Here is a 21,167-nt window from a genome sequence, read left to right as displayed (position 1 = left end):
TAATTTCGTCAAATTCGATTCACAAAATGGTAATTTACCCTTTACTTTAATAAATTCACACAATACAAATGATAAAAATGGTTAATTTACAAGAATTTTAAACAGCTTTCTAACAATTGGATGACTTTTAATTTGAAATTAGAATCAAATTTAATTCAATGGGATCTAACACCATTAGTCGGTGTAGATATTTCAAATAATAGTTAGGATCAAATTCACGGTTCTTTAACATGTGAAATGTCTTAAACACCCTATTAATTAACAGACATAACTATGCGATAGAGAAAATCCAATCCACCAAGATTGGGGCTCCAAAATGATATATATTTTTTTAATAAATATTCTAAAAGATACTCTTATTTATCATATAGTGAAAAAGAAAAAAAAATTATGTAATTTTATTATAACATTTATGTGTTCTTACCATCTTAATTAAAGTTGTAAGGGGTAATCTTGTCAACATAAAATAAAACCTGATTCGCGTAAGTGAGCCGACAGCAAAAGGCCAATTTGCACAAATCTCTTCCTTGAGAGTGCAAATTGTAACGCCACCTTTTACTAGACACGTGTTGCTAAAGGAGGCGCACGTGTATGACGGTCTTAACAAAATGACAAAACCGATACTTAAGATACCCCTGTTTATAAACATATGGATACCATAATCCCTTGACCTCGGTCTTGGCCGAAAGAAAAGGATCCAAATGCCTAAATTCTTTTACCCCCATCTTTAGCCTTAAAAGTCTTCAGAATAAAATCTGATTTTTAGGAAATTAGAAGATATGGTGGACATTTTGGTAAAAAAGATCAAAGATTTTTCACAAAAGGTTGGAGGTTGTAGATTGAATTGGTGTGGCCCTAAGACATACACGGCTGATGTAACAAGGGCACAGAACCATTAATCTTTTTTCTTGTGTATCTCAAAGAAAAATATCTATGGTTCTGTGCCCCTGCCATGTCAACCGTTATTTTTCAGCATGTCGCTTTATCACGACTCTTGATAAAACTAATTTGGGTGAAAGTACCAAAGAAGGTAAAGAAAAAAAAAGCACATGGTTACACGTTGATTTAGACTAAATTGAGAAATATAAGAAAAAAAGAGGAAAATATTGAAATTGATCTCGTTCAAAGGAGATCGGACTTCTAAATTAATTGATTCAAGATGGTTAATCTCCAAATTCAAAATGATTCTTAATAATTTTTACCCTCCATAATTTCATTTAGCGTGTGTTTGGAAATGAGAGTCGGAGGGAGTTGGAGTTACAACTCTTACTTTAGAATTCTAATTGGTTGTTTGGTTCGTCAATTATATAGAGTTGCAACTTCAAGAAGGTCCTCAACTCCCATTTTTAGAGAAGTTACAACTCCCACGTATGTAAGTGGGATTTACAACTCTAAGAAAAAATCTTTAATCTCAAAAATCGGGTTGACTCACTTGAGTCATCTAATATATAAATTAGGGTTGTCAATGGATCAGATTGGGTTGGATTTTAAATGAGCCAAGTCTTTTAAAGGCTAAAAAATCAAGTCCTAACCCAACCCTTCTAAATATTGGCTTGGCCCGATTTAATAAATAAAACCTTAGTCCAAACCCAATATACTAGGGTTGTCACTAGATTGGATCAGTACCAAATCCGATTTTATATACAAAATCTAAATCAACTTTACACATCTCAATAAATATATAATATGATTTATATACTTTCTAACATGTTATTGGATCGGAACGGATCAGGTTATGGGTATGATCTAATCTATTGATAGCCCTACAGTCCACTTCCACCAACATTCGGGCCATTTATAGGATAGGTCGGGTCAAACCCATTTTCAAAGACACTACAAAGGTAAGGGAATCATTATTAATAAGATTATTATATATTGTATTTAATATAGTATGGCAGGTCAGGTCACCCACCAAGCCTACATTCAAAACCCAAATCCAGCCCTATTATTAAACGGGTTGACTGGTCGGTCCCAATAGCTAATAACTAACCTAAACTCTGTCTATAGCTGGCTGGATCGGGCCAAAACCCAGCCCATTGACTGTGTTAATATAAATCATTCAACTTGATTTGCATTATTCATGATCTTGATCCCTATTTAAATAATTATTAATTTTTAATAAAATAAGATGATTAAAATAAATCATAAAATGGGTCAAATTTTAGCCGAAATTTGAATGATCCGAATTTAGAGGGTTTGGACCCTTGGGGTAGATCCAAACAAAAATATGGGTTGGATAAAGGTTGATGTCCCTTAATTCGAGTCATATTCAGATCACATGCTAATTCATCCTTATATCTCCCTAGATCCGAATGATATATTACTTTGCCAAAGGACAATTATTGAACTCCTAAATTTAAAATTAAAATTTAACTGTAGTAAATAATTTTTTATAAGTCTTTTTTTGTTTGATTTTTTTATATTTTAATTAGAAGGTTGTGGTGTTTGATTGCCAATATGATAATTCATATCGATCCCACAATACTTTTTAAGATTTGAAATCTAAAAATAAAAATTTCTACAGAATGGATGTGAGGGCATGAGAGAGAAATTTCCTTCTTATTACTTACATCATCAGCGCTACATGCCAAAAATAGTGTTGGTCTGTGAGCAAACAATCACTCACTCATATATGCTCACTCACAATGCCAAGTTGCCGACGATAAATGCTAATTCCAGCTGTTGAGATATAAGATGTATCCCAAGAATAAAATCACAGAATATTTGGAATCGAGCCTGCACTCCTGCCCATCGAGCATTTTTAGCATGGTGTTAGAAAAGGCAGTTCCCGCTTCAGTAGCTGAATGGAAGGTGTTGTTTTCTTCAGGTTCATGAAACTCATCGAAAACCCAGAGATCGTAGAAGTCGTTTATCTCCGAGAAATCATTCACCCTGGAACTGGCGAAGTATATTTTCAGTACCTTTGCTAGACAGTGAAAGATTAGAGTTTTTTGTGTACTAGGCTCTCCGTACAGGAAAAGTTCTCTAGGATAAATCTTGACCATTGGAATTCTACAATGCAAATTCCAAGGGATATAAGATGTATCCCAAGATTACATCTCAGATCTCTAGGATAAATCTCGACCATTGGAAATCTTATTGAGTGTATGGATTCCAAACCCTTTTCTGTTTGTCTGGAGCGGAATCACGGGAGTGCATCATCAGATTGAATAGGTTGATACCTCAAATATTCATTAAAATAATTCAAATAATAATCCGTTGAATTATAAAAATTTGCAAATTTACAATTTTAACATTGCAATAATTTGTTAATATGGTAATAAATTTGGTAACTTTTGCTTTAAGCAGCATCAGGGGAGCCCAAGTGAACCAACCAAGCAACCATGTTAAACAGACCCACATCGCCAATGGATAGGCTTGTTTTTGGTAGAACTTTGGATCAGTTTTGATGTTTCATAGTACATTTAAATTATTGTAAAATTTATTAATTCAGTTTCCAAAATACTATAATAGTAATAATAAATAAATTATATTCAATGACTAAATCATTTTTGAATGGATATAAAAATAGAATTGACTCGGGCCATTTCTAACCCAAATCAACCGATCCAAACCGGTATAAGCACCTGCCAAGTCCCATTCTTAGAAAATCAAAATCCAATCTCAAATAATGTGAACCACAACATGAATTACTCCATGAAAACAGAACCTGTATGCATATAATACTCAAATTCTACTTCAGTATTCTCAGCTTTTGTAAAATTTCGTTTTGGAAGTCACAGAACCAACCAAAGCGATCGGTCAAGATGAAAATGCAATGAAAGAAGAGTCTTTAAAAAAAAAAAAAAAAAAACACAATGGATCAGCCCATCAGACAATGTATTGGATGATTACATATGAGCTAAAATCCATGGAGGGAACAAAAGTTTCTATTTTTTGAAGTTAAATAAATAAATGAGGCTTACTATTATGAAGAAAGCACCTTCTGAACCTCATGGGTGACCTCTTTTGGGGGCTTATCTGCATGAACATTAGCGAGAACGCTCTTTTTTGCGTAGTAATCAATGACCTGTTTGTTCAATTGTATAGAAAGTTTGTTCAGAAATGTTAATTTAGCAAACCTCCAAAAAAAAAGAAAAAAAAAAAGGTAATTTAAAGTGCACAAACCGGCTCAGTTTGCCTATGGAAGGCCTCCAACCTTGACTTGAGAACTTCTGCAGTATCGTCTTTCCGTTGGATCAAGGGCTCGCGCGTGACCTTTAGGGGAAAGGGAGGAAAAAAAAAACAAATAGTGTTTATAAGAATAAACAATCTACTAACAAAGACAATAAAAGTAAAGACTTCCAATACATTACCAAGGGATCAAATATAAAAAATAAATAAAACCACTAAATATTTTTGTAGAGATGAAAATTAAAATAAGATAAACAAAACATCACTGGTGTTGATCCATAATTCTAAGATACTTAATGGAAGTAAAGCAATTGAAAAGTCGATTCTAGTTGCATGTAAGATACTGAGTAATGTGGAACCAAACCTAGGATTCCCAATAAGTTTAGGGTTCGGGCTATCAACAAAGCCGATACTTTGGTTCTATCACATGATATGCTTCCACGAGATCCACTTGACGGCACTTGCAAGACACATCCCAATTGGAATTGGTGGGGTTAGACACAACCAAAATTTAATAGGCCCTATTAATATTAAGAATTCAAACTAATCCGTTTGAATTCAGAAGTAATTGAGTTCTAAAAATTAGCAAGTAGCAGCACCTTAAAAGAGTTATTTTAATGAATGGAACCTTATTAGATTATAGCTAAGAAAGCTCTGAGTCCATAGGCATTTACATATGTATTAGACCATATTTTTTATAGGTACGTGACACATTTCGAGAGAGAATAACTTGCTCAAAAATCTCTACAAGTCAAACCATCAATCTGATTGATCATGGAATTTTTAAGATTTGGCGACACATCTCCAGTTCAAATACAGTCAAATCAAATTGGACTGCCAATTTAACTAATCAAGAGATTTTTAGATGTTGATCTTTGTATGAGATAAATTTCAAATGCAAATGGAAACTCACTCTGGAAATCTGGTCAATAAATTCCATCTTTGATCCGACTGATTAGGGGATTTTTAATACTGGTTTAGAAAATTCCGAAGGAAGGAAATTCATTCTAGAAATCTATTAAAATCAAGTCAGGCCTTCAATCTGACTAATCAGGAGTTTTTTCGATGAGGTGTAACTTTTGGTTCAAATCTAACGAATCAAATAAGCACATCTTCTCTTATACCAGAGAGGACCGTGTTCTGATTAAGGAAGAAAATACTATATAGATGTGCAGAAAGAGTTATTTCGTATAATAATATACAGAATTACACCTTAAAAAGCAGAATTATTTTCAATAAGACCTACTTAAAAAACATAAAAAAATAAATAAATAGCACCATCTTACATCATCAACACCAGGAACTTTGGGAGGCGCATATTTTGTGTGGTAGGTCCGACCACTAGAAGGATGGATTAAACGGCCAGTAATTCTCTCCTCCAAGATGCTATCATCAATCGCAAAGTTGATCACCTTGTCGATTTTAGTTCCCTGATTTGCAAGCATGTCATCAAGCTGTACAAAACGAAACAATAGGAGCATGAATATAAGGACATAAAGAGCACATATAGTTCCACAAACATTACAAAAAAAAGACAGAATTATTATTCCAAAAATAGATAACACAAAGAAAATGTCAGACCTTTTCTGCTTGAGTTACAGTCCTTGGGAACCCATCAAGAATGAAACCTTTCTGACATGAAGGCTTTTTCATTGCTTCATCAATTATCCCAACAACCAAATCATCGGAAACAAGCTCTCCCTGAGAAATCGTGATAGATTAAATTTTTATTACATTAACAAACAACAGTGTCCAGTAGAATCTTATGAGCAAATAAGAGTTATAATAGGCATTTACCTTATCCATGGACTCTTTAGCCTTAATCCCAAGGGGGGTTTTAGCAGCAACGGCAGCTCTCAGCATGTCACCAGTGGCCAAGTGACACAAGCAATACTCGTTCTTAATAATGGGTGATTGAGTGCCTTTACCGGATCCCGGTGGACCTGCCAGTCATCTACTTTTATAAAATTATGCTCATAAAAATTAACAACGATGCCCCCGTAGTTCACGCCTATTTCAAACAAGCGTCAAAGGGATGTAGTCATAGCTAAATAAAAGGGATGGAATTATTCAGAATCACAAAACGGGAGAGCAACCAAACAGTACATTGGTTATACCATTGGCTACCAGCCTCAAGTATTTTGCTACCTAGACTAACCACGATAGTGAGAATCATCCTGCTAACTATGAAATAAGTGGACTAAATGTAGTCTTTTGGCCGACTAGCGGCAAAATGTTGATCCAAGTAGGACGCCTTCACATAGCACAAATCTGATTAGTATTTGAGTTGAAAATTCCCCAATAGAGAAAGGATGCTTATTTTAAAAGTATTGATGGGTTAGGATACAATGTGGACCTAAAATTGCATAGAACAAGTAAACTGGTGGTTTACACTGACTTAACGCAGCTCAATAGTGGTTGTGACCAGAGCTATAAAGCTTGACGATCCTCACAGGCCTCCAAAGAAAAATGAAGCGCCACAAGCTTTTTCTATAAGTAATATGGTTATTCAAATGACAAAAGATCCTTGCCTGATTTTACAAGAGGTTTCTACAATAGAACCCTCAACTTCAGACCGACCCAAGCCTTTGAATCACTAAACTATGTGAAATGAAAAAATTACCCCTTCTAACATAAATTCTAAAAGTATCCTCTTTTAGGATGATATCCCACAAAATATCCCTTTTAAAAGGCCTTGTTCTCCAACTTGCCTTCTACGAATTGCCTTCACCAAATATCCAAAATGACATTCCTCGGATCTGTCTACACCAATTCTCCCACACTTTAGAAAAAACCTGATCTCAGGTTTTGTGTCAGATGGAACTTTTGGGAGAGAATTATTTTTCCATTCAGCTCAGTCACCTTTTGGCAACAAGAAGAATCCGTTCCATCACCACATAACCAAATGGCTTGGCGATGAGGAGCACACTAGCTTGGCCAAGTAGGTGAACTTGAGTTAATATCATGCACGGTCCACTTGTTTCCTTCGTCTTCATGCTACCAAAGAAGAAGTCGATGAGTGCCAAGGAGACTTTTTTTTGTGTGGATAGTTATAGGATTAGTGATTAGCAAATGAAGTTGGGTTCAAGGGGGTTTGAACTTAAGATGTGAGAACAACACTCCACACGTCTTAACACTTAACTAAGTTGACACTTCAAGACGAGTTCCCCCATCGAACTGAAATATTTCATTTTTCTATTAACAATGACCCACTGGATATCTCATCAAAGATCAGATCTAGAAACATGAACTGAAATTAATTACCAAAATTATTGAAACAAACACTATGAACAAATTGCGTTTTTTCACAATCAAATGTGAGCCCTTCATCAAAAAGATAATTTTCATGCTAAGTTGGAAGTGTCAAATTAGCTAAGTTGGTAAGATGTGTGGATTGTTGTTCTCCCGTCTTAACTTCAAAACCCCTTGAACTCAACTTCATCTTGCTAATCACTAATCCTTTACCTATAAAAGAAAAATCATTATAGTTTAACACAAACTCCTTGTCAATGCATCCTCCAAGTTAGGCATGGGCGCATTATAATGCTAACTATATAAGCCTTTATTGCAAAACTCCAGAAGCAAGCTGATTTCATCCTCCTCGATCAACACGTCACAAAGATTGCCATAATGCCAAGGTTAAGGAACTTTTTTCAATAAGTGAAGATGGGTATATTAGAGCATCTCCAACCCACATCTCTAAATTTTTCCTCCAAATTGGCATCTTCAATTTGAAGAAGATGCTCGCCTCCGAACCAATTTGAACTCCAATCGACCCCTTCTCTAAAATACTATTCATCATTTAAAACACTACTCGTTCACTTGAGAAAGTTGAAAAGAAAAGGGGACAAAAATGACATTTAAAACATGTTCCATGAAATGAGAATGTCAAACATGACATTTATGAAAAAAGAGGGGATAAAATAAGTATTTAAAAAAGGTGAATAGTAATTTAGAGAGGCCCTTCAAAATTTCTCTAGAACAGATCTCTATATTTGAAGATGTGACTAGTGATATAAAGGGGGATTATCTAAAATAAAGACCGGTTGGAGTTAGGTTCAAACATCTCCCCCTCTATATTTAGAGTTTTAGAGACCGGTTGAAGATGCCCCTAGACTATTAGAGCCAACAAAACTCTAGAGTAAGAAAGTGAAAGGAAAATCAAAATAAACAAATAAAAAGAAGAAAATTTTAACGAGAAATTAGGTCTCTGGTCAAGAATCGAAAAGAGGTCGGATATACCAAAATCCAAAGTGTAATCTTCGAGCAACTACAACCGGCCTTCAAATCTCTAAATATAGAGATGGAGGCTTTCAAGCCAAACTCCGACCGATCTTCAAAATGAAGATATCCCATCTATATCATCATTCACATCATCAAATATAGAGGGGAGAGAGTCTCTCTCTATTCTTATTTACTTTTTTTAAATACCTATTATATCCCCCTTTTTTCAAATATGCCGCTTTTGACCTTTTTATTTTCATGGAACATGTTTTAAATACCATTTTTGTCCCCTACTTATTATATTCCTCTCCTTTCATTTTTTTAAGTGAGTGAACAGTTCTAGAGGATGAATAGTGATTTGAAGATTGGGCTGGTTGGAGTTCAAAGTGGTTTGGAGTCATCAAATTTGAAGAAAATTTTGAAGACATGGGTTGGAGATGGTCGAATCTCCATGTCAAAACACTCACAACCTAAATACTCGCCTCACATTAGCAGAAAACCTCAATTAAGTGAATTCGGAATAAATTTGGAAATTAAACAACCAATTGAACTCCTCTTTTTTAGTCCTAAAATTCCCAATAAATGCCCCAAAATGCATCAAAGAACAACCTTCAAAGACAGAACCTTCATTAAAACCATAGATAAACCCAAGATTTCATTGTTGTTTCATATAATTAAGAAACAAAACCTAAAATTGGACTAAAAAAGAGGATTAAGAGAGATAAAGAGAAACCAATGAGAATAACGCGTTTGTCAGGTTTGGTTGAGCACTTCATGCGACGTAGGAGCTCCGCCATGAGATCTCCAGAGGGAACATTCTCCAAATCTACAGCTGAAGTCGCCATTTTTCTTCTCTCTTTCTCGTAATTTGATTTTCTCTGTGATGGGAAAAGCAAAAAACGTACTGGTTTTGGTAGTTTATTTATAGGACACTGAAGCCGCGAAGTGGTGAAGAACAACGGTTTCTTCCTGAACTTGGAAGCTAAACAGAGAGGGTTACAAGTTACTTTCCTTTTTTAACACCCAAATGACTATAATACCCTTAAAATTACACCAAAAGACATACATGACCCAACATCTTTTTTTTTTTTTTTTTAATGGATTGACCCAACACTTGTTAGCAATCTCTCGCTTGATTCTTGAAAATTTCACGAATTTTTCATTTTTTTAATGAAAATATTATTCTCTCCATTATTGAATTAGTTTGAATAATTCATGCATTTTAAGTGAAAAAAAAATATTATGATAATTTGTTGTATATTATAAAATGTAAACTTGTAAGTTGTGACATATAACACAAGTTGACTTTGAAGAGGTCATGCTTCAAAATTTTGGAGGAATATCCTTTTTATGTACAAATGTCTCTTTTATCTTAAAAATAATAATAACACGACCCTCTACATTTATTTGAGATTACACCTTAATTTTTTAAATTAATGATTTGTACCTTAGCTTTGGTCTTTTTTATATACCAATGGAATAATATATTCAATCCCCTCATTATCACCACCACATTATTACTATCACCAATATATCATCACTTTCACCATCACCAGTTTCATCATTTACCATCACTATCATATTATTGAATTTTTGCTTTTCGAATTTTTGAAATGAGACATATAATACACATATAAAGCATATGCCACATGTTTTCCATTTATTGAATTTTTAGCGGATTTTTGCAATCCAAAATCAAATAGAACTTGAATTTTTCATGAATCGAATTTTTGTCATATTCCGAATTGCTAACAAAGGACCCAACATCCTAATTTTAGGTGGGGCTGAAAATGTGTTGGATTTTATCCAAAATTTGAGTGATCCAAATCTGATTTTAGTGGATTTGGTTCTTTCAAGTATATTTGAAATAAAAAATTCGGATATAGATATGAATATATTCATATCCGACCCAAACTCAACCCCTTTTAGGTCCTAGTTTTAGGATTTCCTAGTAACCCAGTCTCAAGTCTCAATAATAACTAACAAGAGGCTCACACTACGCTCGTTGTTTCGCCCTTCCCAAAAATGCACCTAATCAGTCATATGAATCAGTTACCGATTGACTCCAAATGAATTTGGTAAGAGGTCATCAAATGAGTATTTAAGAATGGGTTTGATAATCAGTTATCGATTGATTTTGAATGAATTGAACAACTCCAAGGAAAAATTCCATAATGGGGAATGAGAATATTATGGACCACCATTTATTATATTCAAGGGATTTGCACGCCATCCGGGTTCCAAAGTGTTTTTCCATTAATATTTTAGTTTTAATTTCTTTTTTTCAAATTCTACCCAAAATGGACTTGGGACGGCGACTATGATGGAGCCTTAAAATTTCTAAATGATCCTCCAAAATAGCAATTGGGTTATGAAATCTTTTGGAGTCAAAAAGTAGAGATCCCAGGTCTCACCCTCCATTTTGGAGTTTGAAAACTTAATTCTCCAAAATGGAATAGGAGATGACAATTGTGTTGAAGACCTTTCAAATGGGTTTGACGCTACAAAACAGCAATTGTGAGGGGATTGCGACTGAGATAGAGTATGTGTCAGAGGTGCTCAAAGAGGTCATTGAATAAACACATCAATTATTTTTTTAAGTGCATTTTGAGAACAATGGGGGAGGGGAGGGATTGATACTTGTTTCTTAGGGATCCATTTGAGTTGAGACCCTTAGAGAATGTCTTCTCATCTCATAGTCTTAAACATTGTTTAATGTTAGAATTTGTTTTTTCCTCTAATAGTATGAAAACCATTGTATTAGTCTCGAGGAGAAGAGACGCAACAAAAGAATTATTTTAAGTGCTATTTGGTGGTCAAAGCCATCCTCGACTCTTCTCATCGTTTCTTTTCTGATTCCATATGGTGCCAACTACTAAGAAATGAAGCTTGTGATATGATGTGAAGGCATCAACCCAATCTCAGCTGAAATGTGCTCTAGAGTGCCAAGTCCGTGCCCACCGTTAGATGGGTCCGATTAATGATTTTTTACACTCGAATTGATCTAGACTGTCAACTCCGATTCAATCTTTTTTTTTCCTTTTTGGGTTGATTGAGATGATTTCGGTCATGTGTCATGAAGGCCAATTAAAAGAATTGGAGAAAGATAAACAAGATCATGGATTGAAGGATTCAAGAAGAGTGGATATATTCAAAATAATTTACAGTGAGAAATCAATATCGAAATCCTTTGTGTGCTTGAACCAATATACATTTTCTCATCCTAAGAAGCAATACATCCAATTTTTAAAGCTCAAGAAAATACAGAAATAATCAGTTTCTGACATGAGAATAAAATTGCACGATCTGACATTTCAAAATGCATGTGTGACACAATATATTGATATCTACAAACTACAGTCTCATTTCTTCCAAGTCCGAACCAAGATCATCGTCGCTGTATTTTACACTTGTAAGAGCCTGGCTTGAACCAACAATAGCCATGTTATTGCAGCAATATCATCAAACCTGAAAAAAAAAACATTGCTATAAAAATAAAAAAAAAACAGCAATAGTACTGCTGTCTAAGAGGTCTGAGAGGTTATCAAGTTATCAATCCCTTAAAAAACATACAATCAATCACTCATTCACAGCAGATTCAATCAAAGTCGTCATAACCCATGAAACATACCAACATATCACAAAGGTTACAAAGTAGTAGATTCAATCAAAGTCACTAAGTTCTTGGATCCGTTTACAACAATACCAACATATTACATAAATTTATACATCATAATTACTAACATAACGATAAAAATAGCAAAAACACACAAAGCCGTATTCTTGGATCCATCATCTCTCTTGTAAGACAACTCTGTTTCGCGAACTTGAGTCAGACGCACAGAACAAACTTGATGGTCTTCAAGAAAGTGTTTCTTGACATCTTCAAAGTTCTTAAATGCCTTGTAACATGCTCCACTATAATCAGTTACGTACCTGTGACATTCTTCCCAAGTAGAATATATTCTTGGCTTACGCCAACGAATACGACAGAGAACTTAGCTATTGAAATTTTCATCCTATAATTATTAATATGTATGCCAAAATAATAATAAAAAACCACACAAATAATATGCAATTTAGTAAACAAAAGACATATAAGTCTATTTTAACAAAATGATTCACATCATAAAGACATAATCTAATATTATATGTTCATAAACTAACAAAAGATATAAGTCTGTATAAATATGTTCATTAACAAAAGACATAGATGTTCATCATTCGGAAATTCCTATATATCTCCGATTTGATCCCGCAATGATTTCAACTTTCTCACTCTGTATTGTTCATTCTTCACCAGAAACTTATTCGTTTCGCAATCATTTTCGGTAATGATATCAAATGCAGCATCTAAATATTCTGTACTGAATCCCTTGCACTTCATTATCTCATCATATAGCATCTTCGGGATAGATAAGGCATCAACAGACTTCGCCAGACCATTGAGACAGTGAGTTATACCTTCTAACATGCCCCTGAGTTCATCAGAAATGCGTGGCTTTTTACCATGTTGCTTCTTTTGGTTAGAAGATGTTGCCCTCTTTCTACCACTATCAACAGACATAGATGCATCTTCTTTAACATCGTCTAAGTTTTGAGTCTCTTGCATGTTTGGTAAGTCAGTCGTAAGATCAACACCATCATTGATGTCTACATAGACATGTTTTGATCCCTCATAAGTTGCTGCCCCCATAACATGATCATTGCCTATGACCACTGAAATCTTATCAAAATTCCATCTCAACCCCCGATCACGAAAGTGCTTGAACTTCTTGTCCGCCCCCTAAAGTAACATACATAAAAAAAATATTTCAACAAATATTTTCTAAACCAACTTGGATCATATTCAAAGAGGAATCATTTATAAGAAACAATACTTAGCTGGAGTTTGCAACAGTGTATCCCAAATGTTATCAGGGGCAGTCAATGTTTTCCGATCTGGATCCCACCCAAAGCCACTCTTGGCTTTTAACTCTAGGAAGTTTTTATACTCTGATTTCATGGTACGTAGACGACTTTCAATATGTCTTTTGTTAACCTCTTGTTGACATTTCTTAGTTAGAGCATCCATGATGGGGATCCATACACTATTATCCCATAAATTTCCATGCTTCTTGCCTAGCTTGGCTTCTTCATACAACATGTCTATAAGCATTTTGTCCATAGTACCATTCCATCTCAACTGACTCTTAAAACCATTGAGATTGGATTTGGCCTGACTATCGTCACCACTCTCCATACCTATAAATGACTTACTTAAGACAAGTACAAATATAACCAATAAAATCCACATTTATTTGAAAGAAATAGTACAAAGAAATATGTTTCAATAAAAGTACATCCCATAAGATGTTCCAATATACCAAGATAACAAATTAGGTTACATAGGGTTTAACATACAATCAAGCAATGTTATGCCGATGTCTATAGTCATCATACATTTTGTGCACAATATTATCCCTAAATTCAGCCCACTTCTAGTGATCCGCTCTATAAGTTGATTGAGTAACTACAGTAGTACTCGAAATAGGTTATCGTCACGTTCTTGGAGGGGATTTAAGTGAATCCGAAGTAAGTGTCAAAGCCCTAAAATTCTCAAAAGGTACCCTCAAAATGCATAAAAGAACAAATATCAAGGACAAAGCTTCCATCAGAACCATTGATAAACCCAAGATTTCATCGTTGCTTAATATAATTCAGAAAAGAAAGAAAAAAAAACCCTAAAATTGGACTAAAAAAGAAGATTAAAAGAGATAAAGAGAGTGACCAGTGAGAATAAAGCGTTTGTCAGGTCTGGTTGAACACTTCATGCGACGAAGGACCTCCGCCATGAGATCCCCAGAGGGGATATTCTCCAAATCTCCAGATGAATTCGCCATTTTTAATCTCTCTTTCTCGCAATTTGATTTTCTCTGAGAAAGTAAAGCGAAAAATGGACTGGTTTTGGTAGGACACTGTAGCCTGTGAAGAACAATGGTTTCTTCCTAAACTTGGAAGCTATGCAGAGAGCCAGAGACTGCAGGGCAAACCACCCTCCTTTTCTCTTTAAGATCCAAATGACTATAATACCCTTCAACTAACTCTAAAAGACATGGATTGCCCGAGGGATACCCAGCAAAAGTTGCCGTGGCAAAATTTTAATTTTATTTAAAATGGCCAAAATGCCTCCAAAGATTTGCACTTCTTTTTTTTTTTAATTTATTTTATTTAAAATGGCCAATATACCTCCAAAGATTTTAATTACTAAAATGCCATTGAACTTTTTTTTATTTTTAAATGAAAATGAAAAATAGAAACTTATACATATCAGATTTTATAGAATCGAATTAATTCTTCATCCTTACTTATTTTCTTTCAAAATCACCTAGTTAAAAGTTGTGATAGTCATTTTTGTGCAAAAGAGATACAGATACCCATATCTATTTATGGGTCATCAAGTGGTTACTACACAAAAATTGCTTCTTTTAGGTATTTTAATATTTTCTTAATTCAACTTAGATTTCAAACCGTCTAAAATTGACTTTTTTTCAGCATAAATGCCTAAATTTTTTCCCACCAAAACAGATGGGTAACCAAGTGAAGGTCCTAAAAATGCCAAGACCCAAAACCTACATCCTACGGAGACACCCATTCTGGACTCCACTACCCAAAACGGCAGCTGAAAGGGGATGGGTAGTGGGATAAGTCCTGCGTTGGAGTTACACATAAGAGTTCGGATTTTAAGTGTTTTTTTCAATACACGTACATTTTCTCGTATTAAAAAGTAATTCATCTAATTTTAGAGCTCATGAAAATACAGAAATAATCAGTTTCTGACACTTCAAAATGAGTGTGACACAGTATTGATATCTACAAACTATAGTCTAACTTCTTCCAAGTCCGAACCAAGATCATCGTCACTGTATTTTACACTTGCAATAGCCTGATCATCAAGCATTTTCTTCATCTTCTTCTTCAAGGCTTTCTCAAAGTCACTATCCGAAACAGATAACACCTGATTCAGTAACAACTTCACCCCACTCTCTTTCACCACCGCATATCTCGGTTTAATTCTGTCCTCCAAACTGTACCCAAAATATTGAGGGAATTTAACCAACTCCGACCTCGGATAATCCATAGTTAAAAAGAAATCCCACTTCGGTATCAAATTCTCAACCAAACTAAAAGTATACAAAGCTCCATATCTCGAAACCATGGTTCCGACCTGCTCTATACTATATCCCCTCTCCAAGAAAAATTCTGTCACGGGCTTTAAATTGGCTTCAATACTTAGACCAAAAGTTTGAGGCGATCGGTGGAGAAGAACAGTAACATTGACTCCCATTGAGCGGAAGTACTCAGCCGTGGGACGTAGCTTATCGTTGACATTATAACTTACTATGTGTGGACAACGTGTAAGGATCTTCCCTATGCTCTCCGCCGAGAGACCCATTTCGCAAAGGTAGTCGACCAATGCTTGCAACTTCTGTCTGCTATATGTAAGCAATGCAGGAAACCGGTGGATCACCTTAGCCCATTGTCTCTTGTCCAAACCCAAGTTCTCTAAGTACGTCATCGTGGGTATTAGATTATCTGAGAGACTAATGCCGCACAACTGAGGCCTTTTGTTGAGGATGGTGGCGATGTCTGATTGGGGTACGCCAAGGTCAAGGAGGAACTCAACCACAGGCTTGATTTTACCCTCCAAGCTGTAGTAGGCAAAAGCTGGGAACTTCCGGGTCATTCCCTTGATCTGGTCAAGTTCCATGCCAAGGTCTATGAGGTAGAGTACATGTGGTGGGAGCTGCCCATCGGGACCTATCTCGCTCACTCGTGCCATTGCCTTAAGTTTCTTGGCATTGAGAGTTGAACTGGCTGGCGAATCTGGGGCGACTTCTCTTTCTTTCCCAGGTGGGTTTGGAAAACTTTCCACCACATCCACCATAATGTCGCCGTGTTCTTCAAGAAGGGATTCTAGGTATGGAATAAGCGCATCTCGTATCTCGAGGGTAGTAAGCTCTCTTCCTGCAAATACAATGAAATCATAATTAGTTGGGTCAAATATGGGGGCACCCCTTTGGTGGGTTCATGCAAAGGATTGACGTGTTGGGAATCGAACCTACTAGATACCAAGTTTTATGGACAGAATGCAGCCTTGATACAAGGTGGTCAATGAAAAGGTCCGCTTTATTGATTGTTCTTGCTGCAACTGCATTGCTCAGACCTTGTTTTTTCAAGAATATGGTTAAAACAGCCTTGGCCTCTTCTTTTTCTGCTGTTAACACAGTTGAAGGTACCGTTCTGAAGCTGTGTACTCCATCGACCCCAGATTCGACTGCCATTACATCAAAATGTGGTGATACACTTGATTGCGTACATACAGAAAGAGGAAGATTGTAGGTGTTTTTTGGGATTTTTTATTGGAGTTATGGGGGTATGGAAAAACTCATAGCCACAAAAGAATGGAAAATATTTCTTACCACACTTTGCTCGAAAGAAGAAGTGTTGTCGGGGGAAACAAATTCGAGTCCTGAACAAAATTTAAAGCATTACTTCTATTGCAATGTCAGGTATAAAATGAAAACGAGTACCATAATATTCACTCCTTGACAGAATGCAAACTTTTTTTTTTTTTGAAAAGTATAATATATTGAAATGTGGGAAAACAAAATACAAGGAGACCGAGACAGCCTCACACAGAGCAACAAGAAAAAATAAAACTACAGAATCAGTCGTTGCATAGACAGTATGCAAACTTCTTCAATAATATTCACTCTTCCAGTCAAGAATAACACCATTTTGTGTGTGTGTGTGTGTGTGTGTGTGCACCTGCAGCCATGGGTTTGGGGGGGTTAATCATCTTTAGTGGGAAAATTTGGGAAAAGAAAATTAATACCCACCAACACAAGTCAAAAGTCATATTACAAATATAGTACCAATTCTCTATCAGCCATTTCAAGTTTGCATACAAGTTTGTTGTTCTACAAGTGATTAAGCAAGTATTCACTCCCAGTTCCCTCCTCAGATTAAATAGCACACTAATGAAGCTCATATTTTGAGTCTTAGTCAACAGAAAACCTCCTCAAAATCACCTTCTAACTTCAGAAGCCATGGGTTTGATTCAAACATGTCCCCTCTCCACTAGTTAAGAAAACAAGGGAAAAAAAGCTGCTTGAAGCCTCGAACCATTGATAATTGTTTTTCTTCTAATCAAGCATTGCACAGATCAGATTCCAAAGAACCCAAGTTGAGTTTTTTTATATTTTATGATTAGTAAAATTTTTATTAATGGGAGGACAAGGAGTCCTCAAAAGCTACAAAGAAACTAAGAAGACAACACAAAGACAAAAGAAGAAGAAAGAAAACACGTGATGGAAAGAAAACTACTCCCTAGTCACATTATCCCATCTAAAAACCAAATCTTCAAAGAAGACGCCCCGAATATTGGTGATCTCAAGCAACCCCCCCCCCCCCCCCCCCCCCCCCCCCTCAAAAAAAAAAAGGGAAATTCCCCGATAAATTGCCAATGAGTGAGATAGAAATACAAAGCTAATGTTATAAAGCTTCCTTGTCAGGGAAAAAGGAGAAGCAAATCAGCCAGAGAAGTGCAAAAGCAAAGAAAAAGAAAAGGATATTCTTTGATGGTAATCCTTTTCAATAACAAAAGCTTCCATAACCCGCACAAGAATCCAAATGAAGACCTCTCAAACTTACTAATGCAAATAGGAGATCCCAATAGACCCACCCAAGCTAAAAACTCAAAAACTTCTAATTCCCAAAATTGAATCTATTTCTAAGAAACCGTGAAGAATACAATTTAAACACCACCATTGCTCGAAAACCCAAACTCTTAAATTAAATTACTTATGAAATCAAGGAAATAAACTACTGTAATGTGTTGCCAATACAAGTTTTAGCTGCAGTTTCAAGAACCTAATTTCATTAAAATAAATGTAAAAAAAAAAAAAAAAACTTCTAATCTCTCACACACCACCAAAAGATAAAGCCAAGGACAAACTTTTCCTATAACATCCGCACTTGTAAATTCTAATCTAACATAATAGAACTAAAATTCAAAAATTAAAGAAGAAATTGTACAATATTCCTTAAAGAACAAAAAGAACCCAAATGCGTTTAAAGCTCAAAAAATGAAACTTTCTCAGCAGACATTGTATACAAAAGAGATTCAAATTGGAACACAAACAGTCAAAAATTAAGAAAGAAAAAGAAAAAAAACAGATGTAACAGTCATAACTACCTTGTAATTGAAAAAATTTCTCTCGGTATGAGCGAAAGCTTAGGGAACTGTAAAGCTGAGAAAGCTCTCATTTTTCTCTCTAACGAGCTTCGATTTTAAGGATTTGGGGTCTCTATTAAGTTCAGATATCTCTTAAGTTCCACGTCATGGGGTTTTTCGAAGGATTAAGAGACAGATATCAGAGAAGGAAGAACCACCATTGCCTTTCCCATCTCATGAGAAAAATATCTTCGTGGGTAGGGTTTTTGGATGTAGGCGTCTCAACTCTCAAATATCATCCGTTTGAGGAGGTTACGCCTGCGATTTACACGTGACAAATGTGGAGGGCATTTTAGGTTCTGTTTGTTACATATTGCAGTTTCTGCTTCATGATTCTGTGTCTAGGAGAAGCAGAACCTCAGAGTCTAAGAGGCTATTTTCAAAAGAATCTTGTTCATTATAGAATTTGACAAAAAAGTATTGGATACTAAATAGAGGTTGAATTGATTTTGTTGTTTTGTTGATGAGTTAAAAAGAATAATGGGTGAAATCGTCATATTACCATCATTTGCTTTTCAGTATTGACTTCTATTAGTGACTCTGGTGCAAAAGCAATCCTAGTAAGAATTTCATAAATGCAGTTTTGAACTTCTTGCAAAAGATGTTAAAATAGAAGTCATTATCAACGAATGTGTTTTTCCAACTTTTTCGATTCAAGATCCAAAAGATCATAACAAACAGACCCTTAGTGATTCCATAGATGAAACATGTCTATCTATTGAAAAAGTTATTTTTTTTGTTGTACTAAATGTCTAGTCTGATTTAGATATAACTCATCATGAGTTAGTTATCCTCTTTGGGATAAATGAAAATAAAAGATCATATCTTTTAATTTTTTATGAAATAAAAAACGTAATTACTATATCAATAGTTTAATATCTATGATCTATTTAAAAAATGTTTTATGATTATAAAAGAAAAAATGATAATTGTTTTATTTTAAATATAACTACATGTTTGAAAAAGAGAGTTGTTATTGGCACCCCACTTTTAATTATACACTCTAATTAAAAATAGAAAAATAAGCGAATGATTGAGAATATGTAAAAGTTGGGGTGCCAATAGAAGTTCTCTTGTATTTTTATTTTATTTTTCTAGGTTTTTATTTTTTGGTTTAAAACTTGTAAAGGTATTTTTTCAAATGTACCTTAAACACCTAAACGCTAGATTTGATGGTGAATCCATCTTTTACACTGAGCTGGGTCGCTAATGTGGTACCTATCAAATGCCTTTCAACACTTGAGATGATCCTCCTCTCCTATTGTTCAGCTAATTCAATTGGGAAACTTAACTCATAGATACGTCACCCCTTTCATTATTTTAGGGGATCTTCTTATGTGACTTCAGGTTAGTTAAATGAAATCCCTCACAAGATACAAAGTTATCCATTTAAGAAATATCGTGATTGACGCAGTTAACTACTCTTATGATATGTTTGATTGCATGGAAAGTAACTTTTCATGGAATTTGAAATCCATGAAAAAATAGTAGTGGAAAATAGGTAGAGTTGGAAAATCAAATTACATTGTTTGATTTTACTTGAATAAAATCATGGAAAAAATATAAGAAAAAAGAAGAAGAAAAGATTATGAGGAAGAGGAAGGGGGGAGGATGTGGCGGCGGCGACAACAACGGAGATGGTGGTGGTAGTAGCGGTGACGATGGTGGTGGTGGAAGTAAGTGAGGAAGAAGAAGGGAGAACGTGATAGTGACGGCGACGGAGGTAAGTGAGTAAGAAGATGATGAGAAATATGTGAGGAAAACGTGGTGGTGGTGGTGGTGGAGGAGAAAGTGAAGGATAGAGAAGAAAAGAGAAAAGGTGGTTGGAAATGGTGATGATAGAGACGGAGACGACAACAACGACAGTAATGATGATGATGACGAGGTTAGTGTAATGGTGGTGGTGGTGATAGAAAAGAAGAAGATATGAGTGGGGAAGAATTGATGATGAAAAATATTGGTGGAAAAGTGAAATTCATGTTTTGGTAAACTTTTTGATTAAGGTGAAAAATGAATTTTTATTTCTACGTGCAATCAAACACTTGAAAAATGTCATTTTCCACGAAAATTGATTTTCCACGAAAATTGATTTTCCACCCTATTTTTCATGTGCAATCAAACATACCCTTAAATTCTTAAGATACTCTCCCAATCAAACCAGAAGAATTGTTGAGCTCGTCCCAGCTATCTATTCTTCTATTCTACTAATTAACCAAGCTGCTAATTAGCAAGGTAGGTATCTCAGGGTTGAACTGTGTTGGAATTCAATCATTCTTGTCCCTTGAACCCTTCTTAGATCATGCTATGTAATGTTGGGACTTAATCCGAATTATTGAAATTATTTCAATGGGTGTTATAATGTTTTGTAACGTCAAGATTATAATTTAAGCCAAACCTTTGTAATGTTTGAAGAGTGTGTTTTAACTTTAATGGAGGGGTTGATGAATAATTTAAAAACTAATAGTTACATTCTTATTACAAAAACTCCATTGGAGTTGAGAACCTCACTTTATGAAGTTTATTACCCACC

General features: G+C 35.1%; 3 protein-coding genes across 4 annotated transcripts; all 3 read right to left on the bottom strand.

Moving 5' to 3' along the window:
- Window positions 1-3,589: 3,589 nt before the first annotated feature.
- Window positions 3,590-9,349, bottom strand: LOC147400884 (adenylate kinase 4-like). 2 transcript variants are annotated; one of them, XR_015178284.1, is made up of 7 exons: window positions 9,092-9,346; window positions 5,932-6,077; window positions 5,716-5,835; window positions 5,421-5,588; window positions 4,499-4,594; window positions 4,129-4,218; window positions 4,003-4,030 (listed from the first exon to the last, which is right to left on the bottom strand). XR_015178284.1 is itself a non-coding variant. In XM_086441935.1 (6 exons), exons 1-6 carry the CDS (start codon window positions 9,201-9,203, stop codon window positions 3,929-3,931), a joined length of 738 nt encoding a protein of 245 aa, XP_086298061.1. In that variant the 5' UTR covers window positions 9,204-9,349; the 3' UTR covers window positions 3,590-3,928. The 2 variants fall into 2 exon arrangements, 1 of the variants encoding a protein (XP_086298061.1); XM_086441935.1 differs by lacking the exon at window positions 4,499-4,594 and having other exon boundaries at window positions 3,590-4,030; window positions 9,092-9,349.
- A 2,601-nt stretch (window positions 9,350-11,950) lies between these two features.
- Window positions 11,951-14,356, bottom strand: LOC147400883 (uncharacterized). The gene is made up of 3 exons (XM_086441934.1): window positions 14,129-14,356; window positions 13,244-13,602; window positions 11,951-13,144 (listed from the first exon to the last, which is right to left on the bottom strand). Exons 1-3 carry the CDS (start codon window positions 14,238-14,240, stop codon window positions 12,593-12,595), a joined length of 1,023 nt encoding a protein of 340 aa, XP_086298060.1. The 5' UTR covers window positions 14,241-14,356; the 3' UTR covers window positions 11,951-12,592.
- A 759-nt stretch (window positions 14,357-15,115) lies between these two features.
- MDA1 (Mitochondrial transcription termination factor family protein) lies at window positions 15,116-18,880 on the bottom strand. Its single transcript, XM_086441933.1, has 4 exons — window positions 18,599-18,880; window positions 16,821-16,870; window positions 16,460-16,675; window positions 15,116-16,365 (listed from the first exon to the last, which is right to left on the bottom strand). Exons 1-4 carry the CDS (start codon window positions 18,667-18,669, stop codon window positions 15,218-15,220), a joined length of 1,485 nt encoding a protein of 494 aa, XP_086298059.1. The 5' UTR covers window positions 18,670-18,880; the 3' UTR covers window positions 15,116-15,217.
- Window positions 18,881-21,167: the final 2,287 nt, after the last annotated feature.

This window comes from Akebia trifoliata, chromosome 5 (assembly GCF_017979445.1).
Source record: "Akebia trifoliata isolate Shusen 1 chromosome 5, ASM1797944v1, whole genome shotgun sequence".
NCBI lineage: Eukaryota > Viridiplantae > Streptophyta > Magnoliopsida > Ranunculales > Lardizabalaceae > Akebia > Akebia trifoliata.
The sequence above is the reverse complement of the archived record's forward strand: the minus strand, read 5'-3'. Positions and strand labels throughout refer to the sequence as shown.